General features: G+C 42.8%; 3 protein-coding genes across 4 annotated transcripts in view; 1 reads left to right on the top strand and 2 right to left on the bottom strand.

Moving 5' to 3' along the window:
* The window catches only part of LOC124379915 (E3 ubiquitin-protein ligase RNF166), a 17,991-nt gene extending 13,680 nt beyond the window's left edge, over positions 1–4,311 (bottom strand). Inside the window, exon 1 of the mRNA XM_046840548.1 lies at positions 3,697–4,311. Within this exon, the coding sequence (XP_046696504.1) occupies positions 3,697–3,857 (161 nt within the window). The 5' untranslated portion in view covers positions 3,858–4,311. The remainder of the gene's footprint in view (positions 1–3,696) is intronic.
* A 154-nt stretch (positions 4,312–4,465) lies between these two features.
* On the top strand, positions 4,466–13,506 carry ctu2 (cytosolic thiouridylase subunit 2 homolog (S. pombe)). Its single transcript, XM_046840545.1, has 15 exons — positions 4,466–4,667; positions 5,986–6,060; positions 6,237–6,315; positions 6,394–6,453; positions 6,632–6,692; positions 6,774–6,883; positions 6,985–7,250; positions 8,809–8,944; positions 9,450–9,581; positions 10,454–10,545; positions 10,642–10,745; positions 11,615–11,756; positions 11,954–12,020; positions 12,586–12,644; positions 13,325–13,506. The coding sequence occupies exons 1-15, from the start codon at positions 4,612–4,614 to the stop codon at positions 13,374–13,376; spliced, it is 1,491 nt and encodes a 496-aa protein (XP_046696501.1). The 5' UTR covers positions 4,466–4,611; the 3' UTR covers positions 13,377–13,506.
* The window catches only part of piezo1 (piezo-type mechanosensitive ion channel component 1), a 74,021-nt gene continuing 67,512 nt past the window's right edge, over positions 13,492–20,000 (bottom strand). For both annotated transcript variants that reach the window (XM_046840544.1, XM_046840543.1), the window contains exons 40-49: positions 19,197–19,411; positions 18,674–18,832; positions 16,902–17,049; positions 16,626–16,814; positions 16,160–16,252; positions 15,907–16,079; positions 15,701–15,823; positions 15,528–15,607; positions 14,998–15,193; positions 13,492–14,765 (exon numbers count right to left, since the gene is read on the bottom strand). In XM_046840544.1, coding sequence (XP_046696500.1) covers positions 14,513–14,765; positions 14,998–15,193; positions 15,528–15,607; positions 15,701–15,823; positions 15,907–16,079; positions 16,160–16,252; positions 16,626–16,814; positions 16,902–17,049; positions 18,674–18,832; positions 19,197–19,411 — 1,629 coding nt within the window. In that variant the 3' untranslated portion in view covers positions 13,492–14,512. The remainder of the gene's footprint in view (positions 14,766–14,997; positions 15,194–15,527; positions 15,608–15,700; positions 15,824–15,906; positions 16,080–16,159; positions 16,253–16,625; positions 16,815–16,901; positions 17,050–18,673; positions 18,833–19,196; positions 19,412–20,000) is intronic.

The raw sequence follows: 20,000 nt of genomic DNA, 5'->3' as shown, positions 1-20,000 counted from the left end.
TTTCCTCGGCAGGCAGGGATTTTAATGTTCTAGAAATAAGGAGCGTTTCAGCACAAGGACAGCGGCTTCCCAAGTCTCCTAAATTTAAGAGAAATCTGAAAGCAGGGTCATGATATCGTTATCTGGGAATCTGCGAATGGCATCGTTCTGAAGACGGATAGTGGATGAAACTGGACAGTTTTATAGCAAAGCAGCGATTTAATCCTGTACTGCAATAATGCCATAAACGATCAGACGGGATCCGGAAGCCGTGATCCTGGATGAGGAACATCAGCGTGGGCATGTGTGTAATTAAAGTCGGACAGAATGTTACCCGGAGTGTGTGTAAGTGAGTTATGATGCAGATCGTTTCAGGAGAGAAGGAGGAGGAGGAGGAGAAAGAGGATGAGGAAGAGGAGGGGATTAGGCCAGGGCTTGGAGATCTCAAATCCAACTCAAGCCTCTGGCATTTGGAGTGTGTGTGTGTGTGTGTGTGTGTGTGTGTGTGTGTCTGGGGATTGGGATAGATAAAGAGAGACAGATAAACTGATGGACAAAAAGGAAGGTAATCCAGTCGGTACTTGGCAGTAACCAACTCCATGAAGATGACCATGGGTTGGAGCGGAAGATCTCCTGCTGGAACACCTTTTTCGGGTGAATGTGAACCCTGACTGCACCCAAGTCCTCCTCACCTCCTCATCAGTACCTAGCTTTATTAACACCCTTGTAGATAAACGAGCACCACAAAATCTAGTCTTCCCAGAAGAGTGGAGCTCATTAGAATAACATATAAAGAGTTTTCATTAAGACCTCAGTTGAAGCCATGTCGTGATGGTGGAAACCCGAGGGACGGTTCGGGGGTCAGTGGGACGGAATGCTTGTTGCTAGCGAACAGTGTGTGATGGTGAAAGCCGCTGGAGAACACTCAGCCGTTTTCAGACATAATTGGATTCTTTAATCAGGTCATGCTTTTTAATGGGATATGAAGATGGAGATAGCAGGTCTGTGATTCAGCTCCGGCTTTGTGCTGACACAAGAACATATCTGTTATTCCAGCAGAGCAGGCTGTTTAAACTCCTACACTGAAGACGTGAAGGAGAGAGAGAAACCCTGAGAGACACAAAGCCCAATGAAGACGAGGTGTGAGCTACAGAGTGCAGGCCATAGAGTTCATAAGAATAAATGTTTTTCACTAAGACTGATGCACACAGGCCACGCCCCCTTTATTTAGCCACACCTCTTTCACTGATGCCACATCACTCATAAAAACAACGCCTCCTTTACTGTAACTGAAGCGCACAGGCCACGCCTCCTTTACTGAGGCTGATGCACAAAGGCCACACCCACTTCACTAAAACTTATGCACATAGAACACGCCTCAATTGAGACTGATGTGCAGAGGCCACACCTCCATTCTTTGCCAGATGCACATAGGCCACGCCTCCTTCACCAAAACTAATGCAGAGGCCACACCTCCATCATTGAGACTGATGCACACAGCCCCGTCAAACACACACACACACACACACACACACACACACACACACATTCTTGTAATAAAAAAAAACATTCGGATGGAAGTCAAAGGGCAGATGTTGATTTCTGTCACATGTCTAAAAAAAACCCTGCATAAACCTTCCCTTGTTTGTGTGTGTGTGTGTGTGTGTGTGTGTGTGTGTGTGTGTGTGTTATAAAGAGGTTACCCTCACAGTGTGCATATCATTAGAATTTAGGCTATAATTAGATGTGCTGTGGGCTTCCTGTAATCAGTGTGATACTGGGGTGTGTGTGTGTGTGTGTGTGTGTGTGTGTGTGTGTGTGTGTGTGCGCTCAGTAACATCACGCCTTTTTAACCCTAACCGCAGTCAAAGAACATCGTTTTCATGTCTGATGGTGATGTGATGATTAATAAGAAGATAATTTAAAACATTTCAGAATGGCGTTTAACAAACACAATTTCATTCACGAATAACTTGATCCCCAACAGATACATACAGAAATATTAATTAATATCCTTTAATATTCACAATATTCGAGATGAAGAGGCTGAATAATTAATTATGTATAATTACATTGAAGTGAAGAAAACATCTCGTTTTCTCACCAAACAAACCTCACACTACACCAGAGGAACCCGAATCACCTCCAATTAATCAGGTGCTGTTTCTTCTACTTCTTCCGGCTCCTGTCCGGGGTCTCCACAGCGGATCATCCGTGTCCAGATCACTCATATCTTCTCTCACTACATCCACTTTTCCTTCATCTTCAACATTCTTCTACTGATGTACCCCCATGTCCCTCCTCTGCACAAACCAAACCATCTCAATAGATGATCTTATTTTGATGGATGTTTTGAAGAAACATCCATCAAATTAACTTGTTTCTTATGCTGGCCATCCACGCCAAATCGCCACATCTTCATCTCCAGCTTCACCTCCTGTCTCTAAACCATACGACACAGCAGGTCTCACCAGCATCTTACCATCAATGACTATCACCTGGTCCATAAACAAGGCCATCAACCCTCAATTGCTCAGATGTATAACTGAGATAAATGTAAGTCGCGCTGGATGAGGGCGTCTGCCAAATGCCTCAAATGTAAATGGAAGGGGGGGTGGGGAGTGGGCGGGGTCTCAGTGGGGCGGGGCTTTGTAGTTTTTAGAGGTTTTTTTTTTTTTTACAGCTATCAGCCCAGAATAAAACATCAATGTAAATGAGGACGATAAATAAAAATAAAAAACCGTTGCTACATTTCACCTCTGCGATACGATACTGTTTTATAAACCGCATGTGCCGCATGTCACTTTTTTCCCCGTCTTTGTCAAACAGTCGGAGCGCTTCAACGTAGGAACGTCCGCACCGACCCCGACACCACGACCCCCACACACACACACACACCACGACCCCGACACCACGACCCCCACACACACACACACCACGACCCCTGACACCACGACCCATCCGACACCACGACCCACCTGACCCCTGACCCACCCCTCCACGGACCCCCGACACCACCACCCACCCGACACCACGGACACCCCCACAACCCCGACACCACGGACACCCCCACCCCGACCCCGACCAGAACCGATGCTCGTAAACATTCCACGTCACGTGCACGTTTCACGCACGCTTTGTTCCATGTCCTCCTCATGTTCACACACTGTAGGATCCCTGGAGCTCTGAGATCCATCACTGTCTTACAAACACAATAATCATCATCATAATCATAATAATTTAAAATAAATATAGAACGGAAAGGACATAAAAACAAATTGTAGAGCGTTTACTTTAATTTCTTGTTTTTTTTTAACCCTGACTAAGAGACTGAGGCTCCATGAACACAAAGAAACAGTCAGAACAGCTGAGACACAAAGAGGATGGAGGAAGAAGGTTCGGTTCCTGGTCTTTGGAGGCTCCACGATTCTGTTTTTTCCTCCTGATTTTATAAGACATGGGTTTAATTCGATTCTAATAAAGTTGAGCTGCTGTATCATTATACGTGCAGATAAATATGTTTCTGAAATAAATGCACACATGGAAAATGATGGTTTTGCTGGTGATGATGATGATGATGATGATGGTTTTGCTGGTGATGATGATGTTTGTGAGCATCTGAAATGTCAGTGTGCTTATTACTGGTTTCATCAGATAAATGACAATAAAGAGGAAAGAAGAAGGGTGTCAGAGGAGATGAATCCAGGTGTTACTCACGTATGTGCACAGCTGGCGATGCTGACAGGCTTGTGATAGACCTCCAGGCAGATGGGGCAGGAGAACTGGCTCTCCAGACTCTCTCCGTGCTGCAGCTGAGGCTGAGGATGAGGTTGTCTGAGTTGTGCAGCCGAAACAAAACTGCGGAACATCGCCATCATGAAACGCTGGAGGCTTCCTCTCTCTTTCTCTCTCTGCTGCTGCTGCTGCTTCAGAAGCAGCTTCTCCTTTTCTTCTTCCTTCTTCTTGTTCCTCCGCTTTGCTCACCGGCGCGCTGTCAAACCGGACAGTTCCGTTTCTTACAACCCGAGCCGAGGAGAAAAATTCACGGCGTTACACAGCGCATCTGTTCCTCCAACACGAAAAACACACACAGTCACACACAGTCGCTGCAAAGAAGTAAACATTACCAGTGATGCTTTCAGCAAACCTTCACCAAGAGCGTCTTTCAGCCCAAGTGCTGCATGGGGATTGTAGTTTTACCACCATGTTCCTAAGCGATAACACCCGCCATTTACAACTACACTACCCACAATCCTTTGCAACAGCAAAACACTCTCAAACAATAGACGCTCTCTCTTTCAGACAAACGAATAGCAGCATATTAGCTATTAATAAACCACGACTGCTCAAAAGACCGATTTACTACAACAAATCTCTGGGTTTCAGCTCGAGTGAATTAAAACACCCATAACCGATCGATTTAACAGCTGAACCGAGAGACTTTATACGTCACATAGGGAGGTGGTGCGTCATCAAAGTGCGCCGACCGAGACAGGAAGCGGTAACGGCGTGGAAAGACGCGTGACGACATGTTTACACTGTTTTATTGTGTATTTTAAGTTGTTTTTATTTGTATGTGGGAATGGTCGAGATTATAGTGTATTACTAATGATATAAAAAGAGGTTTTAGTCATGTGTCAGGTTGACGAAGAGTACGACAGTCTTCTAGAGCAAAAGTCTTTGCCAGCGTGAGTTTATTTACATATATTTTGTTGAATTTTAATGATCTTAAAGATATAAAACTTGTTTATCTTATAGCACACACACACACACTCACTTTCTGTATATATATATATATATATATATATATATATATATATATATGTATATATACACACACGTATGTATGTATGTTTGTATGTGTGTATGTATATATATATATATATATATATATATATATATATATATATATATATATATACACACACACTCATATAGAGAGTTTTCTTTATTTTCATGACTATGAAAATTGTAGATTCACACTGAAGGCATCAAAACTATGAATGAACACGTGGAATTATATATGGAATTATATACATAACAAAAAAGTGTGAAACAACTGAAAAATGTCATATTCTAGGTTCTTCAAAGTAGCCACCTTTTGCTTTGATTACTGCTTTGCACACTCTTGGCATTCTCTTGATGAGCTTCAAGAGGTAGTCACCTGAAATGGTCTTCCAACAGTCTTGAAGGAGTTCCCCGAGAGATGCTTGGCACTTGTTGGCCCTTTTGCCTTCACTCTGCGGTCCAGCTCACCCTAAACCATCTCGATTGGGTTCAGGTCCAGTGACTGTGGAGGCCAGGTCATCTGGCGCAGCACCACATCACTCTCCTTCTTGGTCAAATAGCCCTTGATGCCTTCAGTGTGACTCTACAATTTTCATAGTCATGAAAATAAAGAAAACTCTTTGAATAAGAATATATATATATATATATGTGTATGTATATATATGTGTATGTATGTATGTGTGTATGTGTGTATGCAATGCAAAGTAATATTGAATAAAAATATGTATAAAAATACAATGGATTAAAATCCCTCAAAACAATACACTTTTTAGTATATTGATTAATTTTATTATAATAAATGAAATGTAATTGTAACAAATTAAATTGATGAAATAAAATAAATGTAAACTAATTCATTACATTTTTCCATTTGTTTGGGTAGTACAGTTATGTAAATGTGTGACCACGCTTTACGTTTAATATTTAATTTGTTAAAGATATGATCTAGTTAACTGTTCAGATTTTTTCAGCCTACTTGAACAAGTGCCTTCATTCTTTCCATCCTTCATTTATTCGCTCCCTCGATACGGGGAATTGTCGTGATTTTTTCCTTTTATAAGAAATTCTTGAAGCTGGATATAAATCACTGAAGAATCGCTGGACTGTCGTTAAAACAGCAGTGTTTCTGTACATGCACAAAACAAGAGTTTTTAAAAATGCAAAAAAAAAATATATATAGTGTGTGTGTGTTGAAGATGTTTTGTGTTCAACTTTCAGGGTATCAAAGAAATGCATGAAGTGTAAAGAGGCTACTGCGGCTCTCCTCATTCGTGTTGGAGATGCCTTCTGTAGGTAAATATGATCCAAATCATCCCATCATCCCTGATCCCCTGATCACAACAGGTTAAGAGCTTTAGGAAACAGAAAACTCCTTTTCTTTTTGTCTCCATTTAATGCAGGAACTGAAAATATGCACATTTGCTCAGAAGTTACTGTTAGTATAAGCTTTTGTGTCTGTGTTTTTTTAGGGTTTGTTTCAAGGAGTACTTCATACATAAATTCCGCGCCATGCTGGGGAAGAATCGTGTCATCTTTCCCAAAGAGAAGGCAAGTCTAGATATAAAGCAAATAATATTCCATGAATTCGACTCGACTCTTTTAAACGAGGTGCTGTTGTTCTTGTAGGTGCTGCTGGCGGTTTCTGGAGGGCCGGCATCCAGCTGCATGCTCGCACAAGTTCAGGAGGTAAGTGGTTGTTCATCCAGGACCTGAGCCTTCAGCTTTTTATACAATTAACCCAAAAGATAGCAGATGTCCTCTATTGAATGTCTAGATCTAAAACGTATTTTACACACGTGTCGAATACGGCGTGATTTCTGTTCCACAGTAAATGAAACGAGACACATTTCCGCTCTGTTTGCAGGGTTTAAGCCGCGACGCACCCAAAAAGTTACGATTTCTGCCTGGCGTTATTTACATAGATGGTAAATACAGTCACAATACTGATCCAATCGATCACGGTATTCTCTTAGCATGAAGGTGATTCAGGGTTTTTTCTGGTGTAGAGGCTGGTGTGTGTGGTCAGACTCCTGAGGAAAGAGAGAAGGCTGCAGTTCAGCTGGAGAACATCTTCAGGATGACCGGATTCCCGTACCACATCGTCCCACTGGAGCAGGTAGGAGCAGAAATATTTACAATGATGTGTTTTTATCCGAGCTGAGCCTGGGTTCGATCTTCTCTAACAGCTTCTCTGTCGTCTTAATGGTTGTCTCTCAGATCTTTACTTTGCCCGAGTCTGTGCTCGAGAGTGTGTGTAGTCGTGAGCAGGTCGGCTCCAGCTACAAAGCAGCAGTGGATCAGCACATACGCACTGAACTGATCTGGGCTCACGAGGAGCCTCCGCTGGAGGAATCCCAGGATGCTGTGGCACAACTCAGCCTGCAGGCCTCCACCTACAAACCTGAGCACACGCTGGCTTTAGAGGAACTCTTCTCCTCTTTAAAAACCTTAACAGCTAAACAGGACATGCTGAACACACTGAGGTGAGGGTGAGGGTGAGCTCTACTGCACCATGAAATCACTGTTCGTTATACTAATAAATCAGTACACCGGTAACCATAGTAACATCCAGTTCCATCCAGAGTCAGAAGGCTATTGTACACATTTCCTAATAACATTACTGAGCTTCATGGAGTTTCACATGTGGTGAATACGGGGATTTCTCTTTTCTTTTTTTATTTTATAAATGGCTCAAGGCACAAAATGAATTTGACAAATTGGAAATCAGAAATAGAATGAAAAACGGCACCTGGAGTTAACACCAACAGCTTCTTTATTAGTACAGACGTGGCTCAGATGCCCACACATATATTCTCTTTCTTTCCTTCTCTCTCTCTCTCTCTCTCTCTCTCTCTCTCTCTCTCTCATAACCTAGCACTGGATCATTATAACCTTACATACAAAATGCACAATTCGCAACATTGTCAAAACGGCAAAGAGGGTGAAGTCTGTAGGAGCCAAATCCGGCAAAGACTGTTTTTTTTCGCGTGTGAGAGGAGCTCGGTGACTGGGTGCGCACGTGGTCAGAACAGCAGACGCTCCTGGGGTACACAGGAATGATCTCTTCTGGCACACTGACTTGAATGTCGGTGCTTCCTGTGACTGTGCGTGCAGCCTTGTGCTGCCATCTGCTGGCATGTTACAAAACAAGTCTGGGACTTTTTTGATACCACGTCGTAAGTGAAATGAAACGTGAAGCATTAGTGAAAAAGATGGTGCAAAAAAAGTCAGACTATAATGATATTTATACAAGTTATTGCACATTTAACAATAATTATTATTGCACATAATTTATATTTACATAAAATAAGTGTGTAAATGTAAATGAGTATTGTAAAAAGTATTAAAATTGTGCTATATTCAATATAATTATTTAAGAAGCCTCACCATTTGTCTCCACTATAAAGGTTGATTTTATTGTCTGTAGTAGTAATGATGATGATGATGATGATGATGATCATGATGTATTCTTAATAAGTGCATCTCCTCCATCTATCACTTTAATAGCCTTTAAATATGACTGACTCTTGGTGCTTGGCCCCCTGGGCATTGCAGCCGGAAGCGAGTAAATGGGCTTTGTGAGGTTTAGAGATTATTCCTGGTATCGTCCTGTTTAATTCGGCTTCTGTAAACCCTCCAGTGAACATTCGAGCCGCAGAAGAACGACCTCCGAGGCTCACAATAGCGAAGCAGGGCTTTGTCCATTTTTCATTTTATCACTTATAACGTCTACAATTCCACACGTCTCTCCGTCTGTGTCTCTCATTCATATTGAGTCATCAGGGAAAAGCAGGGCCTTGACGAGTGAAAGTGTGTGTGTGTGTGTGTGTGTGTGTGTGTGTGTGTGTGTGTGTGTGTGAGAGACCTGAGATCAGTTTCAGTCAATAAGTCCAAGTGCTTGCAAAGTTTAATGAGAAAACACAAAGTGATTGAGTGTGTGTGTGTGAGAGGCTTTGGACTTTCTCCAGGTTCTAGAAGACAGCCAAAGCTGGTAATCTGAAGTGTGTGTGTGTGTGTGTGTGTGTGTGTGTGTGTGTGTAGACAGCACCTAATACTGCACACTGCCCGGATACATGGCTACTCCAAGGTGATGATGGGAGACAGTTGTACACGTCTGGCCATTAAGGTGCTCACGAATGTGTCTCTGGGACGAGGGGCGGCTCTGGCAGCCGATACGGTGAACACACACACACACACACACACACACACACACACACACACACACACACAAAATAAACACTTAAAATATACCAGTCTCTCAATCTAAATCTATATAATATACAAGTTTCGCTTTTTGAATTGAATTACTGAAATAAATCAACTTTTTAATGATATTCTAATTTATTAAGATGCACCTGTATACAGCCAAAAGTTTGTGGACACCTGACCATAAGATTGCTTTTTTTTTTTTTAACTGTCCCATTCCAAATGTAGTCTCCATTGACTGTTATAATAAGCTCCCCTACATCCTCTAGATGTTCCTCTAGATTTTGGGTCTCCTAGTTCGAGTGTCCCAGTACTTTAGTGCGTGTGTATCTTACGTGTTAACATTTGGCGTTATCACTGCGGTTGTGTGGTCCGAGCCCTCGGAACCATCGGCCAGCCCTCGGGTGAAACGCATATCTGCTCGTTCTGACCTCAGACGGATACGAAGATGTGATGAATATCCGTCTCTTTTCCAGGCTTTTTCAGACTCTCGGTACGGCGACGTGGTGATGCTGCGCCCCATGAGGGAATACTCCTCGAAAGAGATCGGCTTCTATAACCGGCTGTTCGAAGTTCAGTCTGTCTTCATCCCAGGGCTGGACACTAAGGTGAGGGTCACTCAGGATTCTGGTTTGCCTTTATTCATTTATTAGATTTTTATTAGTCAACCTTTTAATACAGTGTTATTTCAGACTGTTGCACTGTTTCAGGCGTGAAGTTTAATCGTCACATTTATCAAACTAGCGAGGCAGTGAAGCGGAGCGGGTGGAGACACTTTGTCTTTCTTACTGCCACAGAGAACAATGAAGCTCAAAGGCTCCACAGACCAATTTTTGCTCCACTGAGCCACAGAAGGACGACGTCGTTAATGATAACTCCTGTACGGTGAAAACCGGGAGACGTAGACATGTACCAGCACTGAAGGAATACTTCATCCTGACGAAGACTCCATGAAGATCTGCTTTAAAAAAGGGCAACATTGGGACACCTGACTTTTTTAGCCAGATGTGGTTCTTCCTCACACAAACTTGGAGGCACACAATTGTATCTGACGTCATGGGATGCTGGAGAATAAAATTTTTTCCTTCTCTTGACTATGCTCCTGTGCACAAAGCCAGCTCAATGAAGATCTGCTTTCCATGGGTTGGAGTGGAAGATCTCCTGCTGTAGAACTCAAAACCTTTTTGAACACCTTTTACATCCAATGTTCATTAAATCTATTTAGCCTGACTGTGATCATTCTACCCCTCACCTACATCAGTACCTGACTTTATTAACACCTCTCTGAATCAGCACAAAATCTCCTCGAAGTCTAGTGGAACATCTTCCCAGAAGAAAAAGATTCACATACCAATCGTACGCTCGGATGTCCACAAACTTTTGGCCCTATAATGTATGTTTGTCTATAGAAAGAAGAAGAAGTGATCTGAGCTTTCAGGCTTCACCATCGTTTAATGCTGCGGCTTTTTTTCTGTATCAGGCCGCTAATAAAGCGAGTATCCAGCGACTGACGGAGAGTTTCGTGGTCAAACTCCAGGCCGATTTTCCCTCCACTGTCAGCACGGTGTACAGGTACCCAACACCCACATGGACAACACCTGTTACACCTGGCTTTAAAATGTATGTTGTTTCCCTGTGTAAGAATTCTGACCCCTGGTTTCACCCTAGAACAAGTGAAAAGCTCCACACAGCGTGTCCTCCTCAAAGCTCCACCACGGAACCTGCTCCTAAGTGCCTCCTCTGCCTCTGTGCCCTCGACACCAAAATCACAGGCAAGTCGCACCACATTACATCACAATATATATACTGTATATGATTATAATCCAGGTGTAGGTGTGAGGTGTTCCAGGACGTTAGTGCACGATGTGGAGATGAAGAAGGTCCTGAGGAGAAGCGGAAGAGCATTAAAATGGTGTAAGGCCTCACACCTAGCCGTGGATTATCACCTTCTACCATGCTCATATCTCAGCACTGAGATGGTCAAGCTGTTTATGATGTTTGCAGAGCGAAACTGAATGAACTCCTTCTAGCCAATCACAATCCACCATTCACACCTGAACTCCTTCCAGCCAATCACAATCCACTATTCACACCTGAACTCCTTCCAGCCAATTACAATCCACTATTCACACCTGAACTCCTTCCAGCCAATCACAATCCACCATTCACACCTGAACTCCTTCCAGCCAATCACAAGCCACCATTCACACCTGAACTCCTTCCAGCCAATCACAATCCACTATTCACACCTGAACTCCTTCCAGCCAATTACAATCCACTATTCACACCTGAACTCCTTCCAGCCAATCACAATCCACCATTCACACCTGAACTCCTTCCAGCCAATCACAAGCCACCATTCACACCTGAACTCCTTCCAGCCAATCACAATCCACTATTCACACCTGAACTCCTTCCAGCCAATTACAATCCACTATTCACACCTGAACTCCTTCCAGCCAATCACAATCCATTATTCACGCCTGACCTCCTTACAGCCAATCACAATCCAGCAAACCCACTGACTATGGAAATTACTTTCCTCTCTGTATAATGTGGTGTATTTTGGTAAGTTTATAGTAAAGATGGTGTGAATCCATTTCCAAATACTACTACTAATAGTAACGCTGTGTTTCTGTAGATGATGCTTCTGCGTTTCGTGCCACGCTGCTGTCGAAGAAGCTCTCCAGAGGTCCGCTAGAAGAAAAGAAACACAGTGATGCAGGCTGTTGTCAGGGGAAGGAACAAGCTTGTAGGGATGGTGGTTGCTGCTCCACATCCAGGTGAGTGAGTGTCAGTTTCATCCCAGGTTCTCCCAGCAGGGTGATGTTACAGCTTACAGCATTCTTTCTTCATCTGTTCCTTCATGCACATCTCAGGGTTTATTTCTGTAGTGACTCAGCGTGTTGGGTTTGGGTGGAGTGGTGTCACACACTGTGGATGTTCTAAAGATCACTCAAACTCTCTCCCTGACACACAGGGTTCCTGCAGCTACAGACCTGAAGAGCCTCCTGTGTTACAGCTGCAGACTGACCATTAAAGACCTGGTGAGTCCAGAAGTCTGCTTTTCCTCTGTCCTGATCCAGGAACATGAGCAGGGAATTTCTGAGTTTAAAACTCAATTTTATAGAAAAAAAAAACTAAATTTTTTGAGTTTTGTGTTTAAAACTCAAAAATGTATGGCTTCTTTTCTTTTTTTTTTCTTCTATCAAGGAAGAAAACCAAACAGAAGTCACTTGTTTTGCATTTTGCCTGGAAGGAAATACTTATTTTAGCCCAGAATCACCAGATCATCAGTTTTAAAGATTTATATATTTACAACTTTTTACAACTCGGAAATTCCCTCCCCCACCTCTTCCAATTCTTTATTTATTTCTTTATCCATGATTGTCCGTAATACAACGGTGTATTTTATGCAGCTTTCTTTCTTATTAGAAATTAGTTTTTTGTTTTTTTTTAAATTAAACATAAAATATAAGTTGAGTTTTGAACTCTGAAAATTCCCTGCCGTTCCCAAGTCTTTTAATTTTTCCAATATTTCTCCCATTTTTCCCCTGAATACGCCATTGTATGTTAATGATTTTGTGCCTAAACAGTAAATTTGCTTTGCAGACGGCGGTGGACTCGCTGCCACCGTATATAACATCCGAGGCAGAGAAACGCCAGAGAAGGTAAAAACAGCTTCATAAAAAACCTAAGAAATATATAGTATACAGTACAGACCAAAAGTTTGGACACACCTTCTCATTCAAAGAGTTTTCTTTATTTTCATGACTATGAAAATTGTAGATTCACACTGAAGGCATCAAAACTATGAATTAACACATGTGGAATTATATATGGAATTATATACATAACAAAAAAGTGTGAAACAACTGAAAAATGTCATATTCTAGGTTCTTCAAAGTAGCCACCTTTTGCTTTGATTACTGCTTTGCACACTCTTGGCATTCTCTTGATGAGCTTCAAGAGGTAGTCACCTGAAATGGTCTTCCAACAGTCTTGAAGGAGTTCCCCGAGAGATGCTTGGCACTTGTTGGCTCTTTTGCCTTCACTCTGTGGTCCAGCTCACCCCTAAACCATCTCGATTGGGTTCAGGTCCGGTGACTGTGGAGGCCAGGTCATCTGGCGCAGCACCACATCACTCTCCTTCTTGGTCAAATAGCCCTTGATGCCTTCAGTGTGACTCTACAACTTTCATAGTCATGAAAATAAAGAAAACTCTTTGAATGAGAAGGTGTGTCCAAACTTTTGGTCTGTACTGTTTATATATAATGTATATAATTATTTGACTTGAGTCACTCATGTAACCGATTATGACCTACTAAGACTGTCATGTGAACCTCCGTAGGGCCGCGATGAAGAAGGAAATCGGCGAGTTCCTGTTAGAAGACGACGAATAGCGACGGTCCGCTTCAGAAAACACCGAGCTGCACAGACCCTTTTATTTACATACAACTCAACATCCATTTTATTACATTTTTTATTTTTTATTGAAGTGAATAAAAAAAGCAACCATCATTTATAAATTCATGCTTTATTGATTTACTGCAAGTCATTTCAGCATGCACTATTTCAGGGAAATGCTTTCTGAAGAGGAACAGAAAGCAGGAATCAGCGTACAGATGTGGATCATGGATTTTAATTATTTATCTATGTGTTCAATTTGAAAAAAAAATTAAAATAAAATCAGCATTTCAAGGTCATTTTTAGAAAACGAGGCCCGTGTGAATAAATATAAAGGCGAATAACCTGCGCAGTAAAACCCTCCCGTTATTGAAAATGAAATGGTTTGTGTACTGTTTTGTAAAAATGTCAAAAGTGTAATTTAAAGGAACAGTTTGGCATAAAACATTTTTCTATATATCTCTCTCTATCCCCCTCCCCTCCCCTCCCCCCGGTAGTCATTCAGAAGAAACGGGTTTGCGTTTCCTGCTTTAGTTTTGCACTGGAGCGGCGAGGCGACGTCGCTGACGAGGAACCACACGAGTGATTTGAGGACGTTGTTCTCACAATACCAGTGTTCTAACTACAGTGCAAAACTAAAGAGGGGAACGTTTCAGGAACACTGCTCTAACGTACAGCCGTTTCTTTTCCTGCACCAACTTCAAGTCATACATTTTCTCCCAAAAATAACCATTTGTAAGTAAGTTTTCCTGCATGGTGCGTTCTTTATGTAAACAGTTTTAGTGTGTGTTCTTTGTTCTCTCCCAGCAGTTGACTATCGTTACGTTACCGTAGTGTTTCCTCACTAAAGGTCAGAATTGGGCGCGTTTCTGAAATTAATTTCAGCTTTTTTTTAAGGTCAGTTTTCAGAACCTGACTTCTTGTTCGTCTCATAAACACAAACACCGCCCCGTGCAGCTCAGGAAAAACATCTGCAATTCATTGAAACGCCATCACATTCACAGCGGAGAATTCGCCCTGAAGTTCTGCACATCCAGCAGGGTCCTAAAAGGCCTAAAGAGAAGGACATGAGCGCAGGACGTTCCTGCACCGAGCCGCTCCACGCTGAGGGCAGTCTGTAAATAGCGCGACGCTAGTTGTCCTTCTCCCTGGTCCATTTGATCATAGTCTCTGGTGATCGGTAGAGGAAGATGATTTTGGAGTAGAGCTCTTCCTCAAGCTCCAGTTCGCCCGTCTCGCGCACCAGGAAGATGTCCGTGCACAGCTTGAGGATGCGGTCGACGCACGGAAGCTCCTCGAACATGATGGAGTGGGAGATCTCGCTGAAGAAACCACGCACGAACTTGCCGATCACCAGCACGACGGAAACGTACAGACCCATGATCCTGCAGACGGGAACGAGAAGACTCGTTAATATCAACATACAAGAGCTTACAAAAGCATCTTAATACATGGTTTAATATCAGAGGTGGCTTGGTGTTCAGAATTTATTCTGCTGCACGTTAGAATTTCTCCTACTCCAGAACTCCTGAATCTTCTCAGCTGCACCATGTTTCTCAAGGAGCTGGATTTAATGAGGACTGCATTCAGACCTTTCTACAGACTGGAGCTTCTTACCCATATCCAGCCAAGAAGCCCAGGCTGGGTGGGCTGACTTTATCATTAAAGATGACCATGGGTAAAACCCCGCAGGCTCCTGCAGACACGTCGCAGTCTGCGATACTGATGTCCCACCACTCCTGAGCTCCTGTGCCGTTCAGGGATCCATCCCTCATCAGAGAGAGCGTCACGTCCTGATAGCCCTCCTCATCTCCTACCACAAAAACAGCAAGATGTGCACATGGTCCAAGCAGAAGCTCAAAATGTGTATTCATGAGTAATCAATCCATCCATCCATCCATCCATCCAGCTTATATAAACACATTCATCTGCATCATTTATCACAACCAACAGAATTCTTCATTCATTCATCCATGAATGCTGTTAATCATTTATTCTACATATAAATTCATCTATTAAAGCAAAGTATCTAAAAAAAGAAGCATCTATTCATCTCTTTCTTTAATTTAATCTAATTTTCAAAGTCCTTCTCCATCCATTCCTTCATCTCTCCATGTGTTTGTCTTTGAGAAGCATGGTTATCTTACCCTGGTACAGCTGGCTGACAGGTTTGGCCTCGGCTCCGTTCGGGGCTCTGATGTAGTTTGGGAATATGTGAGAGACTCGGCTGATAACGGAGAAACAAAAGGAAGCAGGTAATGAACTGAAAAATCCTGCGAGCGAAAATGGAAACGTGTCTCACGAATCAGGAAACACTTACACGGGCTCCGTGCGATTCCCGAGCAGCAGCGACGCGAGGTCTGCTCTCACAGGGTCTCCAGGTTCCAAATTAATGGAGTGCTTGTCATAAGTGTTTTCCACCGTCCCCCCTTTCCCCAAGTCCCTTTAACACACAGACAAAGTGAAATACGTGTAGAAGCAGAAGCAGGTAAGCCAAAGAGAAGCTCTAAGTGCTCTCACGCTGACCTCTGGAAGTTCCAGGCCAGACGTAGCGTTATGTCTGCCGGACTGTTCAGCAGCTCTTTGATCAGTTCCTGTCTGCTGGGGGGGCTGATTCTCCACACCGAGCCGGAGCTGCCTTCAATGTTGGCTGTAACGATGTCCTCGTAGCTGTACAGCGTTATGAACTGCATGGCCACCTGTAAGAACATGCAGCAGTTAAAACCACGTCCAGTCCTGAATCTGAGTCACACAGAGGTGGAGGAATGAAGATACTCACGGCGTTACTTTTAAACTGCTCAGTGAGACGATCGTAATCCTTTTCGGTGAAAGGGTGGATAGACGGTTGCTGAACACTCATCGTAAACAGGGGCTAAAAGGAGAGCCGGGGGATCAGGGCATTTTTTTGGGATGAGCAACACACAAAATGTTCAGACCCGATCATCTAACAAACTCAAGAGCATTAGTGCACAATCATGTGGAACTTTAGGGTTTGGTGTGCGACCTTCAGGTCTTCTTTTTTACGGAATGATAGTGTGTGCTGATGAATGTTATGGTGGAGGTGATGAATGTGATGATGAATATTATGGTGAAGGTGATGGTGGATGTGTGGGTGGAGGTGATGAATGTTATGGTGGGGGTGATGAATGTGATGATGAATATTATGGTGGATGTGTGGGTGGAGGTGATGGTTATGATGGAGGTGTCAGTGACTGTTATGGTTAATGAAACATTGTCTTCATTACCTCATAACCTCCCAACTTGAATGCCACAGTTACATCTACTGGATGGTTGACCACCCCCACAACTGATCTGACCAAAGAGATGAAGAGTAGTGGAAACCAGATGATGCAGATGAGGAAAAAGATGATGATTCCACCCATTCCATACTTCACTATCTTCTTCTTTTTCTGACCCTTTGGTTGAGGATATTTCTAAAAAAAACGAAAAAACCCCAGAATGATTCTACAACACCGACCTCAAATCTATGGCTGAGTCCAAACACTGAGGTGCGTCTGTACCTTCTCAGTCTCTCGACTGCACTTTATGATGAAGATGTTTGCATAAATGTCCTCCACACACATCCAGTTGGAGAGAGACAGAGTGGTGTCGGTCCAGACCCAGTCCATTACGGCCCGCAGCTCCACCAGGAATGGAACCAAACGGAACCTGGGAGAAACACAGAGGCACACAACAGTTTTAATACCTCAATAACAACTCAAACAGAAGAAAGACAAAATGCATCTATTCATCCATCAAAGATTCATCCATCCATCCAAAATTGTCACAGAACTATCCATCTATTTATTTATCCATGACTAAACAATTATCCATCCATCCATCCATCACTACCCAATCATCCATCCATCCATCCATCCATCGTTACCCAATTATCCATCCATCCATCGCTACCCAATCATCCATCCATCCATCTATCCATCCATCCATCATCCATCCATCCATCGTTACCCAATTATCCATCCATCCATCCATCGCTACCCAATTATCCATCCATCCATCCATCCATCGTTACCCAATTATCCATCCATCCATCGTTACCCAATTATCCATCCATCCATCCATCATCCATCCATCCATCCATCCATCCATCCATCCATCGCTACCCAATCATCCATCCATCCATCCATCGCTACCCAATCATCCATCCATCCATCCATCCATCCATCCATCCATCCATCCATCCATCGTTACCCAATTATCCATCCATCCATCGCTACCCAATCATCCATCCATCTATCCATCCATCCATCCATCCATCCATCCATCCATCTATCTATCTATCTATCTATCTATCTATCTATCTATCTATCTATCTATCTATCTATCTATCTATCCATCCATCCATCGCTACCCAATTATCCATCCATCTATCTATCTATCCATCCATCCATCCATCCATCCATCCATCACTTCCCAATTATCCATCATCCATCCATCCATCCATTTATGTTTGCTCCCTAATTATCCATTCGTCTATTCATTAATCCATGATTGCTACAAAATTTTCCATCCATCCATCCATCCATCCATCCATCCATCCATCCATCCATCCATCCATCCATCCATCCTCCCTCAATGTGTGGGGCGCGTGTGGCCCTCTAGTGGGGAATAAAGGCATTACAGCTGGATGTACACATATGAACACAGGATTTATATTATTTTTTGTGTTCTTCATTAATCTTTATTTATGATTTTTTATTTAAAGTTCAATCACTTAAAGCAACCACCTGCAAACAATTAGGTCTTTAACACAAATAAATCAAAACAACATTAGTTAGATTACCCAACACAACTACAACTATTTTTGCACTTAATGCTATTTAATGTTTATTTAGAACTTGATATTTAAAAGTTTTTTACACTTCATGTATTCTGTTACCATGTTCTAGGTTGATGGAGAACAGGTGCACCTGAAGTGAGGAATGGCAGGAAAACCACTGCTCTACACTAACAAACAGCAAATCCTCCATACACCCAAGTGGCTTTGGTTGCTATTTTATATAACTGAGTTTGAAACCTAATTACAGGACAATTCTATTTAGCCAACATTTCACGTCTAGTCATATTTGATCAGATTGCTGTCAATGGCACATTTGGACCAAATCTAATCCCGGTAATGAGAATCTGTGGGACCACATGTCTCCTAAACGAAAGTTAAATAAAAAAACGTGCTCCAAGATCAGCTGAACTTCACCAGTGTGGTTGTGAGCACAGTGAAGCTCCTCAGCTTCAACAGGTAAAAACATACAGGTATATTTATGTAAAATCTCACCCTTGAAAGAGGAAGAGGTTGAGGTGGTTGAACTTCTTCGTGAGGAAGTTCCCAAGGATGCGAGTCGGGTAGCCGCAGCGGATCTGGTACGCAGACAGAGTGAAGTAAATGCACTTGACAAAGTACCAGAGCTGGGCCACGAAATTCTGGCTGAACATCCTGGACAGATGAAGAGAAGAGATGAGAAGAAAAGTGGCATTAAAAAGGAGAGCCGCAGTTTTTCTTGAGGTTCCTGATGGTTGCTTTTATGCAAATATTAAGTGTAATTTCATCCTGTTTACATCAGATCACACACAAATCCTCAGGGAAATGTTTTCCTGAAGTCTTTTTACCTTTGATCATCGACTCTGGGTAAAAATCTAACAAACCTCCCTTTGATTTTACAGAAGATATGAGTGTGGATGTCCTCATATCTCTTCTATTTTTCTCAGTAAACACCTCTACTGTATTTTATAGCATAAAAATTCACTTCTTTCAGCCACATTTCTACAAGTATCCCTCAGTCCATATGTCAACATCTTACCTCTCAGTGACTGCAGGGAGAATGAAGAACATCCAGATGTGGATGCCCAGCACTAGGATGACCTGGAAGATGAGTTTTCCAAGCACGGCTTTGCGCAGGTAGAGAGCGCGGTCGATGACCATGGTGCTGAACTGAATGAGGAGCATGACGAGGAACGCTTCGGGAACCTGGTCGTCTGAAAGTGTGCTGGCGATATCTGTAGCAGCTGAATGTTTCTGGGACAGAAATCACACACACACACACACACACACACAGACACTTGAGCCCCTCTTAATCTCATCAATACTGATATTATAGTGTAGCAGGCAGCCGAACAGAACAACTGATAATATTTAAGGTTACAGTTCGATAAGTTGGCCACACCCATTTAAGTAAGTGTGGAAATGGGGGCGTGGTCTAGCGGCTGATTGTTAACAAAGGGCGGAGCCAGAGGGAGAGAGTGGTAAGGATCACACACCTGTTCTGATGATCGTTTATCTGTTTCAGTAAATGCTGGAAGGGATAAAAGGGGGTGTGTGAGAGGTGTGTGTGTGTGTGTTTGAATTGTGTGTATAAATGCAATAACATGTTGAATGTTTAAACAAATCGCAGGCCACTTTAACCGAAAGACCGTTACACTCATTCAGACATGTAATTACCCAGTCTGCCAATCACGTCGAAGCAGAGATGTGATTATACATGTATAAGGGAGGTGATAAAGTTCTGGAATACTGATCAGAAAGTCGGGGGTTCAAGACCCAATCTCACCAAGCTGACATTGTTGGGGCCCTTGAGCAAGGCCCTTAACCCTCTGTCCTCCAGGGG

Source organism: Silurus meridionalis, chromosome 26 (assembly GCF_014805685.1).
Source record: "Silurus meridionalis isolate SWU-2019-XX chromosome 26, ASM1480568v1, whole genome shotgun sequence".
Classification (NCBI taxonomy): Eukaryota; Metazoa; Chordata; class Actinopteri; order Siluriformes; family Siluridae; genus Silurus; species Silurus meridionalis.
This window is presented reverse-complemented; position numbering and strand designations above follow the sequence as displayed.

Bases quoted from the DNA above. Each gene is read 5' to 3' on its own strand.
- ctu2 (XM_046840545.1), top strand. From the start codon at position 4,612: ATGTGTCAGGTTGACGAAGAGTACGACAGTCTTCTAGAGCAAAAGTCT. The intron at 6,061-6,236 runs GTAAATATGATC...GTGTTTTTTTAG, and splicing joins GTTGGAGATGCCTTCTGTAG to GGTTTGTTTCAAGGAGTACT. The intron at 11,757-11,953 runs GTGAGTGAGTGT...CCTGACACACAG, and splicing joins GGTTGCTGCTCCACATCCAG to GGTTCCTGCAGCTACAGACC.